The sequence below is a fragment of the Primulina eburnea genome, chromosome 10 (assembly GCF_022965805.1).
Source record: "Primulina eburnea isolate SZY01 chromosome 10, ASM2296580v1, whole genome shotgun sequence".
NCBI classification, from domain to species: Eukaryota; Viridiplantae; Streptophyta; class Magnoliopsida; order Lamiales; family Gesneriaceae; genus Primulina; species Primulina eburnea.
The window spans coordinates 9,487,550-9,501,131 of record NC_133110.1 but is presented as its reverse complement, the minus strand read 5'-3'; the positions used below and the strand labels follow the sequence as shown (position 1 = coordinate 9,501,131).

The window sequence follows — 13,582 nt, the reverse complement described above, 5'->3', positions numbered from 1 at the left end:
GTAAGTACAATAAAAAATAAGAAATAAGTCTAATATATTAATGTTAAATATATAAACCATATTAATAAAAATAATTTCGAAAATAAATTGATAATAATAAGAATATGAATAATAATAACATATATGATAATACTAATATTGATACTGATATTAATATTAAAAATTCATTTTTTATTAATTTTTAAACTTTATTTTTTATTATACATCTCATTAATTATAATGATATTATTAATTTAATCAATAATTTAATTCCTATAATTTTTTCTGTTAAGAATATGAGCAAAAATGTAATTTGTTTATTTTTGATAGCATATCCCACTTGATTTGTGAGATTAATAATCAAATAGTTATTCACATAATTGGATTTTAAACCGGGTCAAAATTACTATTAAGCACTTATCCAATGTTTGGTTAAAAATTCAAAATTACTATTAAAGTATTTTAAATTTTGAACCAAACATTGGATAAATGTTTGACTATTCTCATATATCATTGTTTAATTCACTCAACCAAACGCACCCTTAAGGTACACTCGTGATCATGAGCTGCACTATACCAGATATCCTATAGTTATTGAAGGATACAATGATGCAAACTGGATATCTAAATCAACAGAATCAAGTACACCCGTCGCTAATTTCAAATTAGCGACGAAATATTGATAATCGTCGCTAATATTAGCGACGGTTTTAGAAACACCGTCGTTAATTTCAAAAATTCGATCCCGCCTAATTTTCTCTCCATTTTCTTCCACCACTCTCTATAAATACCTACAAATTCGCTCCATTTTCTTCCACTTCACTTCACAACACTTAAAATTTTTCTCACTTACACGATTTTACAACTTCACAAGATTTAAAATTTTTATCTCTTACACGATTTTACTACTTCACAACACTTTAAATTTTTATCTCTTACACGATTTTACCACTTCAAAACAATTAAAATTTATATCTATTACACGATTTTATCACTTCACGACACTTAAATTTTTTTATCTCTTATACGATTGTACCAATTAACAACACAGATTTATTAAATTATTAATTTTTTTATTTTACCTAAAATATTAGCGACGGAATTTATGTATAAACCGTCGCTACATTAGAGACGGTATTTCACATGAATGTCGTCGCTATATTTAGCGATAGTTAATGATAAACCGTCGCTACATACCGTAACTGTCGCTACATTTAGCGACAGTTAGGAAACCGTCGCCATTAGCGACGGGTTTTTGTATCAAGTCAGTCGCAAATTGGCTTTAAAAACAGTTTTAAAAGGCTACGACGACGGTTAAAAACTGTTGTCGTATTGCATTTTTCTTGTAGTGAATAAATATTTGATTGTCAAATTAAATTTTAAATTTTCGCTGCTTATTGAGTGCAAGAAAACAATATATAAGGGTAAAATAATCTCACAAGTTGCAATAAATAAGAATTGATTTACATTTCTTTTTAGGCCATCAAGGTCAGTTATTAAATTCAATGAAAAACATGTTATGTCCTGTTACCTAAAAGAACAGTACACGAACAATATGTATTTAATATTCTTTTATTAGTGCATCGTGCAATTTCTTCAATCCAATGTCAATGCATGTCCATGTGGGTTTCTCTTTCATCCTTTCTCTAACTTTTCGGGCAATTCTCGAGGGTTGTGTGGCATCAATTTGTTGGCTTTTCTACCAGTTCTCTCCGTATTTTAACATTTTTGTCAACACCACATGATATAAAAGTAATTCAATTAATAACTGCAAAACTAGGATGCAAACACGTCAAATAAGTGCAAAACGACGTAAAATGGACTACAACTACAAAAACCCACTATATGTGCATATAAAAACACGCCAATTTTTAAATTCGACTATCATTCACGCAACTACCAAAAACCCACTATATGTGCATATAAAAATGCATAGTTCATGCTGAAGGGGTATTAAATACGAGTGACAAGACTGCGAAACATGTAATTCATCAAGCCCAAAATCATCATCGGGTACCAACATATTTGCTTCACCATCAATTAACAACACATGCAATGCACAACCCAACTGACATCCTCATACTAAATGTGTGCAATGTCCCCATTGCACAAAAGACTGAAACATATAAACGACACACAGATGCCTAACATAGAAACAAACGCAATGTAAATGACATAATGAAACAACGATGATAAGTAAAAAAACATAATGCAGCAGAAAATAACAACGAAAAAAAGGGGAAACAGTGAACTCCCCTGATCAATGCTCGTCCTCGTCGTGTTCCTAGCTGGTGGTACTCTAGGTGCATTCCCCTGTTGTTTAATTTTTATTTTTTATTAATAAATAAACACAATCAAGATCTAATTAAAAAACGCAACTAAATAAAATTTAGTGGGAAGGAAAAAAAATTAGTTCTCAATTTATAGTCTAGAGCTAGACTGTAAGTCCCTCTCAGCTCTGATTGTTGTGGAATCGAGTGACTCCAATTTGTGGCTCCATTGTGCCACCTAAATATTGATTTAGTCATGGAGCATTGACTGTGAACGACTATATGTACTCCAGTTTATTCGAAGTATCCTCCCATCTGACTGCCGGATCTATCGATGGTTTAGTAAAGTAAAGTTTTTGGCCAACTCTTGAGGTGAACTATCGCCTTCAAAAAGATTGCTGCTTATTTTTCCCATCTCTCACAGTTATTGCTCTCGAGGGGAACACCTTGGTAATCATGTAGGGGCTAGTCTACCTTGATTTTAGTTTGCCAGGAAACATGCGCAACTTGGGGTTGTACAGCAGCACCGCTTCACCTTCTTTGAATTCTCTCTGCGTGATGCGCTTGTCGGGTGCTAGCTTTGTATGCTCTAAGTACACGTACTTCAGGTGTGGAGGCAATGGTTTGAGCTCACTGTATCAGCGGTTCCTCAATGCTTGACTTCTGAGGGATCAAGTCTCTTGGAACCCCCGAATCCTCCAATTTCGTCCTTACTGGCTTCTTCCATGGATAGTTGGCATTGTAGTATGCCACCATTTCAAAATTTTCTTCATCAAGTTCACCCTCCTTCAATTCAGTGGTGAGAGTTGCTTTCAATGGGTCCTTCATAGCATCCCGCACAAAATGACACACAAATGAATCCAAAGAATCAACTATAAAATAATCATTAGTGTGCAGTGTGTGCTTAAGAGAGTTAAAAACATTAAAATTGTTTTAGAACCTCTCTAACTCTCAATCTCAACTTCCCTTCTTGCACATCAATCACGGCCTTTCCAGTTGCAAGGAACGGTCTCCCTAAAATCAAAGGCATCTCCCTATCCTCTTCTGTAGTGCCCAAATTCAGTACGCGTATAACCTATGCATTTATTTTAAATTATTAAATCATTATTTTAAGTTTAAATGAGTAGTAGCCATGCATGATTTATTTAAATGCATTATTTTAAATTATTTAGGATTATGTGATGCACGTTAAAATATTTTTCGAGTTTCATGTTTCAGACGTTTATTCGAGGCGGGATTGAAGAAAAGACCCGTTGACGATTTTGGCAAATAAAATGCGGTATTTTATTTTTAAATCTAGGATGAGGCATTTTAAATAATTTATTTAGTTTTAGAATTTCTAAAACCTTTAAAGGTCTAGTGCATGTGTATTCTTATTTTTATTGAGAGATTTTAATAAGTTTAATATTTGATTTATGTTAAATTATCAAGTTAATTATTTTATTAAACCAAGATTTATTTCCCCTTAATTTCCTTCTAAACGCAAACACACATGTTTACACACACTAAAACTCACGCTAACACACATCACACACACATTCAGTTTTCATAATTTTAAAAGAATAAAACTAGGGTTCTTGAGGTAGACGGCAGCCGCCCCTTCCCTTGTCAAGTTCCAGCAAGTTTTGATCGATTTTATTTCAAGAAAACGTGCCACGTTCGTCCCAGATCAACCTCGCTTATATCTCCGCTTCGGTGACGTCGTTTCGATAAATTTTGATATCAAAAGGCACGTATAATCTCTCTTTTGCTGCGTCGATCATGTCATATTATGCGTTGCGTTATTTTATGTGTAAAATTCATGTATGATGTTCATAGTTTGAGCGGATAATTGATTGGATCGATTTTGAAGGAAATTTTTAGATCTAAATCACGTTTTTACTGTTCTTCTTAAAACTACGAATTTTCGGTCGAGATTTTGAGAAAACTTTCAATACAAAAAAATGTAGAACTTTTCGATACCTTCGATTTGATATAAAATTCGAGTTATTTGGACAAAAATTGAGTGAGTTATGACGTTTTTCGTGGGACTGCTCAAACTGCGTTTTTCAGTAAATTACGATGTTGATGCGTTCTTGAAGTTTATTTGTTGCAGGCTTCGTTGGGAATAGACGGGTGATCGTTTCTGCGACTAGGTATGTTTAGTTCGATGTTGGGATGATTTTTTGTGTCTCTTTTCGTGTCGTTAGGCACCAAGTTGAATCAAGAGTCGAGGAAGAAAATGGTGTCGAACTTCGAGTTGTGTCATTAGTTGTTGATTGTCACACTTGGGAACAATTATAATGGCTTACTTGGGTTTGGTACAGTGCCGTGACGTCCTAGGACGGGTCTTGAGGTTTCGAGTCACGGTTGGGTGATCGAAATAGAGGAAGCCACAAGCACATGAATTCTCGTAGGTACGCGTTCACAGTAGCTACACGGACCCCTACACGGATGAGGGCACGGGGTCCGTGCCTTTGTGTTTCACTTAGTGTATTTTTCCAGTGCCTACACGGATGTATACCCGGACCCTGACACGGGGTCCGTGCCTTTGTTCCTTCGAGTAGCCATGTTTGCGAGATGACACGAACCCCTACACGGACCAGGGCACGGGGTCCGTGCCTTTGTTTCTTTTCGGTGTCAAAATTCTCGAAGCCACCCGGACCCTAGCACGGGGTCCGTGCCCCTTCTTCTTTCTGAGTATTCTTTCCACCGCACTTAGACGGACCCGTATACGGACCCGGTAACGTGGTCCGTGTACTCACGTTTTTGGGAAAAGTTTAATGTTTGTTTTGGGGTTTAATGTCATGGTTTAGTGCAAGGATTATCAAGGTCGAGTCAGGGGAAATTTTAGAATGTCCTAAGAAATGATTGAGCTTGAGAGTAACCATGATAAGTACGTCTAAGCTATGTAAGTTAAGTATGCAGTTTCATGTTAGTACGTGCAGCAGCGACGGCCCCGATCGAAGTCCAACGAATCCCTCAACGCCAAGTAAGTATGTATAACGTGCAAAATATTTTAAGTTTTTGAGTTATGCTAAATGTCTTGTGACCAAATTATGTTTAGGATTGGAAAGCGTTAAATTATGAACGGGGACCAATCCGCCCGTTAAATTATGAACGAGTTTAGATCGTGATTGAAAAGCGTTAAATTATGAACAGGGACCAATCAGCCCGTTAAATTATGAACGGGGATCTCATGTATGTGGCAGTGGATACGTCTTGTCAGCCCAGTACTGTGGTTTAGTCTGATCAGGCGTTTATTATGTATGGGTCACTTGCTTTGAAACATCATCTACGCAAAATGATGAAGCTATGTATGTTTAAGTATGTTCAAGTATGTAAGCATGTTTATGAAAGCTTTGACGTAATGGCACGTCTATGTATGTATGCAAGCTCAAATTTCAAGTATGTATGTTCTATTTTAAAGTTGCATGCGATTTTATTATGTATTACTTGCTATTCCAGTTTATACGTGTTGAGTCTTTAGACTCACTAGACTTGATCGATGCAGGTGAGGATGATCATGATGATACGAGGGGTGGGGACCAAGGAGCAGGCTTGGACTAAGCAGAAGGCTAGACCCGAGGACCGCCCACGTTATTTTAAGATTTTAAGCATGAAAATATTGATACTCTGATTTTATTTTTTGATGCGAGATGTTTTGAGCAAGATTTTCTTTTAGCAAAATTTTTTATTGGTGATGGATGATTTCAAAGATATTTTTTTATGAACGATGAGTTGACGACCGTATGGATGTTTACATTTAAGAAATTTTTTAATTTTCCTCAAATTTTAAGTAGTAAAAAGTACGGTACGTTACATCTTCCATGTCAATCACCACAAAATTTGTTGGAAAGATAAACTTTACCACTTTCACTAATACATCCTCTATGACTCCTCGTGAATATTTGACAAATCTGTCTGCTAACTGCAAAGACATCCTCGTTATCTTAGGCTCTACAAATTGAAGTTTCCTACATACAGACAAATGCATAAGGTTAATACTTGCACCAAGATCACACAAAGCTTTATAAAAAACAACATCACCAATCACGCAAAGTATAGAAAAACTCTCTGGATCATTTAGTTTTGGTGGGATCTTATTTTGCACCATTGCAGAGCAGTTTTTAGTTAAGTTTACCGTCATATGGTTTTTCAACTTCCTCATACTTGTTAAGATGTCCTTCAGAAATTTAGTATAACTAGGCGTTTGCATCAAATTATCATCAAAAAGAATATTAATGTGCAATTTCTTAAATACTTCAAGGAAATTACCGAATTGCACATCAATTTTAGCTTTTTTCAGATGCTGGAAAAGCGGAGGAATAACAATTCTAGATTGTGTAATGGGTGCAGGTGTAGAGTTAGAAGACTTACCCTTGTGTGTTTCGACATGTTCCTCTTGTGAGTGGCTTTTTGCGTCCTCCTCTGACTATAAAGTTTTCCTACTCCTTAACTCAAGGGCATTCACTTTCTCTTTAGGATTAGTCTCGGTGTTGCTTGGCAAGGTGCTCGGATCTCTGCTCGAAATTATCTTGGCCAGCTGTCCTATTTGAGTTTCCAAGCCTTTGAGAGCTGCATCTTGATTTTGTAGTCTAGTTTCCGTTGCAGACATAAATTGAGTCATCATCTGCTCTAAATTAGATTTCTCCTCTCGATGCTCAGATCTATACATCGGTCGCTCCCCATACTGTTGGCCTTCTACTGGGCGACCCTGATTTTTTTGACCACCCCATGAGAAATTTGGGTGTTGTCTCCATCTAGGCTTGTACGTGTTCGAATATGGATCATTCCTAGGACGGTTTTGAGTACCCACATGGTTCACTGGTGCCTCATTTTGCACATAATTAGTATTCCTTGTCTGGAAATCCTTCAGTGAAGTGCTCACCTCCACAACCATCACCGAAGATCTCTTGAAGTCTCATGGTTGTACCACCAACATTCGTATTATCCATTTTCCTACTCAAAGCCTCTAATTGTGCAGCAACCGCAGAAAAATCACTTACATGTTCAACTCATGTACTCCTTCTCTAATTGTTCCTCTCATATTGAGGATGATAACTGCTGGCAGCCATCTCCTCTAACAATTCATATCCTTCTTCGGCGGTTTTTCTCAAAAAATTCCCATAGGCAGCAACATCTATCATAATACGATGAGCAGTGAGCAAGCCATAATAAAAAGTTTGAACTACTAACCCAAGGGACAGTTCGTGATGTGGGCATCTCCGCAGTAAATCATTGTAGCGCTCTCATGCCTCATATAAGGACTTTTGCTCGAATTGGGCGAATGTTGTGATATCTACCTGCAAGTTCATGGTCTTAGAGAGAGGGAAGTATTTGATGATAAATGTTCTTGCCATGTCCTCCCAAGTAGTGATGGAACCTACAAGCAAACAGTTTAACCAGGCTTTAGCTTTTTCACGTAAAGAAAAAGGAAACAAACGCAATCTAACAGCATCATCAGAAACTCCATTGAATTTAAAAGTATCGCAAATCTCAAGAAATTCTGGGATGTGAGTGTTTGGGACATCTAGCGCAGTTCCCCCAAATTGGACAGTATCCTGAATAATTGACGGCTTAATCTCAAACTGGTTTTCCTTGATGGTTGGTGGCACTATGCTTGAGCGCGAAGGTTGTGTGTACTCCAGCATGGATATACGCCTTGGCTCCTCGACTCGTAGGTCTTCATGATGCTCTTCTTCACGCTCATTCATGTTCATCATGTCTTTAAGCCTCTGTTGTTATCTTCTCCTGCGGAAGGTTCTTTAAATCTCGAGATCGAATACCTCATGTTCAGAGTCAAGAGACTTTCGAATGCACCAAAAGAGATACAAGCAAAGAAATTGAAGGTGTCAAGCAAAACAAAATAAAGAATGATAAAGTAAATAATTGAAAATAAAATTGTGGATTAACAGTCCCCGGCAACGGCGCCAAAAACTTGATCGAGCAAAACTTGCGGTGTAAAATCCTTAGTAAAAATTTATAAATTCAAGCTCGAAATAATCGGAAGTGCACGATGTTAGGTAATAATATATTGTACGAGAGTACGAGTATCGTTCCTCTAGAGACTGTATTTCGCAGTTGTTATTCTCAGTTATTAAAATCTTTAGCGACGATACTATAATGATTAAATAAAAACTCAATGAAATAGTTCAAGGATTAAAATGATGAAATAAATAAGCTAGAATGATTGATTAAAGTTTAATGAGAAATGAATTTTTTGGGAATCTCGGTTCACCTACCCCTCGCTAATCTACTTAATTCGTTCGACAATGATCTATGCTTTTGACGGTATTTCCTATCCAATTGAACACGACATCTCGAGCTATGTCAAACTAATTCGACTCAGCAAAGTAATTCAATCTCTTTAATTATTTATCAAGGGAGAATTGCATGTCGTTCTATGAAATCCCCTAGCTTTCGACCTACTGGACTATGACTATCAACGTGTATCCGACTTCATATTTCTATGTAAATTGTAAATCCACGAATCATGTTACTCGTTCCTATCACAGGCTATTCTCTCGAACTCACTCGCAATATGATATCGTTATTAAAGTTAGTTACGCTTCAACAACGCAATGAAAATAATAACACAATCAAGAATAAATCAAAAGTCGATAGATGAATCAACTAAACTCGATTTTGGGGTAGGATCCCATTAAATCCCAACAAATAATAAAAAATAACTACTAGAATTCATGATCAAACTAAGGCAAAACAATATTTAAATAAGAAAAAATAAACTCGAAATACTAGACGCGACGAAAATGCGAAGAATGTTGCCCGAAATCTTGAAATATTCAACTCCAAGCTTCCTCCAAGCCTTTTCTCTCTTCCAAACCTTGGTGGCCGCTGAATAATGTGAATTTTCATGCCCTAAGGTTTTTTGTGCAGCCTCCGTTGGTAAGCATCTCACGGAAGGCAAGAAATTATCCTCAAGATTTTTTTCCAAAATTAGTTCCGCTAGGACGGTAAGATTATACCGTCCGATCGTCGAGTCTTTTGTAATCTTCACTTGGCACAGGCACTACTCGCGCTCGAACGGTAAGATCCTGCCGCTTGGATGCCAACTATTCTGTCAGCACTTCCGGAGATCCATCATGCATTACAATGGCCCAAGAAAATATATAATCTTGAAAAATAAGCTCAAGCAACCTCGAATATGCGAAATGAAGCTTAAATATACACATAGATAAGCTTAAATAGTTAAATCACAAAAATAAAAACACATTACTGCCAAGAATGCTTTCCTCGTCGACCAAAATCACCAATAAATAAGCTTTGCGGTGGAGGACAATCACCCGAAACTATTGGTGAAGATTTTAAAACAATTTATCGTATTAAAAAATTTGGAGATAGTTATTAATATATAAATACAGTAAAATACTTACAGTTTTTCTTTTTATATTTGTTTTGCAAATTAACAATATATCAAACAAGCACTCAAACAAATAAAAATTACTACATATTTTAAATTTCCTCAAGATTTTGCGTGTGCATGCAGCCATGGCACTGATAAACAGTCATTGCTAATTTACAAATAGTGGAGTAGAGAACTCATCTTCGTCTCTAAAACCCATTTCAGCTTTGCAATTGGGATTTGATAATATGTAGAATTGTATTTATATATAGATACATGGAGAGAGATAGAGATAGAGATAGAGATAGAGATAGAGAGAGAGAGACGGGGGAAGATTGGTTTTCCAAAAATTTGAGAGCAGGCCGTTAGAGTATGTGTGTTTGCTTTCTCACTTGGCTGGGCTGTAATTAAAGCAGCGGGTTTCTTTAATCTGCATCTGATTACGTTTGTGCTAAAGATTCCAGGTTGGTTTTCTTTAGTCTGCCTTTTTCTACACAATCCAAGTTTATAAGCAACCCCTGTGGGTGGGATCGGAGAAGGAGAAGCAATTTATATTGGGAAATTGAAAAAAAAAAATCGGGAGAGGGCAAGAATTTCATGGCATCCAAGAGAAAGATGGAAATTACTGTTGTGGATGAGAATGAAAGGGTTTTATTCTCTACTTTCCAGAATGTTGCTAACCATCTTTGCCAATTATATGCACAGGCTTCTGCTAACCAAAAGCAGGCTTTTGAGGCTGGGCAGCACCATTCCTATGTAAGAGATTGACCCTTTTTACGGAATTTATGTTTGTTAATATTCTGATTGAATTTTTCAGAATTCCAGTTTTGATTTCTATGTGAACAGATCAGAAAATAATTGATTTTGCTGATTGTTTTGATGTGGCGTGAGGTTTTGGTTTCCCCCCATCATTTTTCTTGATTTGTTTCTCATCTTGATTTTTTTTCCTGAATTAATTGAATTTATTCAGTTATGCTTGATTGATTTTATTGTGATCTGAGATTCTTGAAGGGTTTTTGATATTGAGACTCCTAGTTTTTGCTTTTCTCGGTTTTTTTTGTTGGTTGTCGGATTGTTGAAATGGGTACATGCACGCCACTTCTTTGAAAATTATGAAGTTCCTTTTGTGGTTTTTCTGTAAGGCTTCCTTTTCTGTATTTGCATGCTTCACATCCAATTTGAGACAATGTTTTTTCAAAGCATGTCTGAATTTGTGAGTGATCATATGATTTTTTTATAGGAAATTAGAATTGGTCATTGATGTTTTAGTCATGTTTCAGCTATTGATTGAAGCTGACATTACATTTATGTGTAGATATTTATCTTATCAGAGTTTGTTTTTTGACAACCACGTAGAATTTATACCGATATCTTGTTTTAGCTAAGAAGTTCGTGCTATTAAAACCAAATGATCCGGGTAAACTGGAAAAGGCCGTTGTTATTTCTTAATCTAACTTACCTTATGGGCTCGATGGCGGTTATGAAATCTCTGTTTTTGGCGGCTGTTTATTTAGTCGCCTATATTAAGAATGGATTTAAAATGATTTGCATTTACTTAAACGTTTTAAAAAAGCAATCAAGACAGCAGAACTTGTCAAGAAGCTAAAGTGAATATTTTTCGAAGATGACAAACTACAAGTGTGTCTTTTCCGAACACGACAAGCTAAGGCCTTTTTCAAAACATTAACATGCGGTTCAAAGAAAGTGAGATTATAAATACAAAAGCAGTAGTGTTGCACCAATCACGAAAAGTTCAAATTTTCTGTTGGAGGTTGTAACCAGATATTTCTGTCTACTCTCTTGTACAATTTCTATTATGATCAAACAATTCCAGAGGTGAGTCTTTCATCCATCTTAAGACTGTTTGTTCACCGGAGATACCTATGTACTTTCTTGCATAATTCCATCGAGATTGAATGATTTTGAAGGTATCCTCTATCTATGATCTAAAGACCGTTTTGCCGTTGGAGAAAAATGCTTAAACATGGATATTGTACTGGTGCAGATCCTACAGTAAGGATAATAGATAATTGAGATTCCTGTAATCTAGAGCGTCGGAATTTCTCAGTTTGAAAGTGTTTTGATTTATGTTTGTTGATTCCCTGAGGCATAAGATTGAAACAGAAAGATATATCTACAAATTGATGAGAATCTTTGTCGTGATTACTGAGTTCAAGCCTTTGCATCAGGCCTAGTACATTGACTTGTTGATCTTTCGCTCGTCTTCATCGGAAAAATTCTTAATAACATCGGGGATTGGCATAATATCATAGAACCTGGCCATGATTATGTGAATGTTTTTGAGAAATGCTTTAAATGGTTGCCTACTAATATCTTCATATAATTTCTAAGGTGAAAATGCATGAATGGATTGCAGCAAAGCTGGAAGAAGGGAAACTGTTAACCGTGCCTGATATTCTTGGCTATTTGCAGGTTCTTCTAAAATCTTTTGTTTACTTTTATTTTGTCCGATCTCATCTTTATCAGTTTCTATGCTCGATTTGAATAATTCTTCAAGTCATCGATGAATTTAAATTGCAACATGCATTTCAAACCTAGAGACATTTAAGTGGTTCTGACTTCCTTTTTGTCAATCATACCAACTTTATCAAAATATACTTATTATTGTTATTTTTGGATAAATGATTATGTTTGCATGTATCAGATCATATTTAATAATGACATATAGTCTGCGAAATAGCTTTTTTTCTCAAACTTATGATAAATGGTTCGTAATTTTCAAGTATATATAATCCCAAAATACATTTCAGCTCGTGGATGCATGTAACACTATGTAGCCGAGTTCTTTATGCAGTTCATACAGCTTCATGAAAAAAAAAGTTAGCTCTTACTTTGCGGAAGAAGTGAAACTTGGCCATTTTAAAAGATTATCTCATCTAGAACCGATGGTACTGGTACCTGGCATGTAGTTTTTAACTGATGCTGAAATCAATTAATTTTTTAATCATTAATTTGGCTAAGGAGTGATTATTTACCTCAAGAAACATCACTATCATGATTCATTTTGTTACTTTAGAAGTCCTTTTAAATTGGAAGGCAAGTAATAATTGTATGGTAATAAATTCCCTTTTGAGTCACCATTTGAATTTTTTCAGAAAAAAGTAAAGAAAATCTAAATAGGCATATAAGATGATGTCTGAGCGTGAATCAAAATCACTACTCTGGTAACAGAAACACTTGTGGGAATCATTTCTTATTGTCTTAAAGTTAGGCGTTTTTCTGAAAGTTTGCTCTCTGAATTATGGTAATCATGTTCATAGTTGCATAGCCATGTTAGTTATATTCCACAAACTTTTTCTTTCCTTCAATATTAGATCTCTGATTCTAAATGTCGATACCGAATAAATTGAAAGGATAAGATGAATGTACCAACCATGAGGCAGACAGAACAATGGGGTTGTAGAACCGATCAAAATGGTGCAAGGGCATCGCCTGGAGAGCTGACCACTCCATTTTCCTCTGCTCATCAAGGCATAAGTTCTCAAGATATGCCTGTGGAAATGAACTCTGATGTTACTATGGACTAAACTCCTCTAAATCTGCATGATTTTGTTGAAGAACAGAATAACTATATCATGGTGCTATGTTGCTGGTCATCTTTGAATTATGTGATCCTAGACTGACAATCATGTGCCTTGACTGAACTATTATTCTTGGATGAGTACCATTTTAAGGACACATTTGACGAGATGAAGTTTATCATTTATGGAAAAGCTACTCTTACCTTGAGAATTTTCTTGCTATTTACGTTCCCAATTTATCACTCAGTTACACAATCAGAAACAACAGAACAATCTGTGGCATGTGTTGGGTTAGGAACCAACAAATTTATTCTTTTAGGTAAGCTAGCAAGAAGCATGTCTCACTAGTTAATAACATATTAGATATAATATATGATAAAAAAAAATAACTTTAAATTAAGGGTAAATTTTAGATAAATCCCTAAACCTCAACTAAAATTTATTCA

General features: G+C 35.7%; 1 protein-coding gene across 4 annotated transcripts; it reads left to right on the top strand.

The window, feature by feature from the left end:
- The first annotated feature begins 9,644 nt into the window (after nt 1-9,644).
- LOC140803066 (uncharacterized) lies at nt 9,645-13,362 on the top strand. 4 transcript variants are annotated; one of them, XR_012111755.1, is made up of 4 exons: nt 9,698-10,058; nt 10,300-10,350; nt 11,947-12,027; nt 12,969-13,361. XR_012111755.1 is itself a non-coding variant. In XM_073158758.1 (3 exons), exons 1-3 carry the CDS (start codon nt 10,192-10,194, stop codon nt 12,963-12,965), a joined length of 276 nt encoding a protein of 91 aa, XP_073014859.1. In that variant the 5' UTR covers nt 9,645-10,191; the 3' UTR covers nt 12,966-13,362. The 4 variants fall into 4 exon arrangements, 3 of the variants coding, with proteins under 3 accessions (XP_073014859.1, XP_073014860.1, XP_073014858.1); XM_073158758.1 differs by having other exon boundaries at nt 9,645-10,350; nt 12,930-13,362; XM_073158759.1 differs by lacking the exon at nt 12,969-13,361 and adding an exon at nt 12,410-12,916 and having other exon boundaries at nt 9,645-10,350.
- Nucleotides 13,363-13,582: the final 220 nt, after the last annotated feature.

Excerpts from the sequence above, each read along its gene's own strand:
- LOC140803066 (XM_073158757.1), top strand. The coding sequence starts at position 10,192 with ATGGCATCCAAGAGAAAGATGGAAATTACTGTTGTGGATGAGAATGAA. Across the intron at positions 10,351-11,946 it reads CTGGGCAGCACCATTCCTAT|GTGAAAATGCATGAATGGAT; the intron begins GTAAGAGATTGA and ends ATAATTTCTAAG. Across the intron at positions 12,028-12,968 it reads ATATTCTTGGCTATTTGCAG|GATAAGATGAATGTACCAAC; the intron begins GTTCTTCTAAAA and ends ATAAATTGAAAG.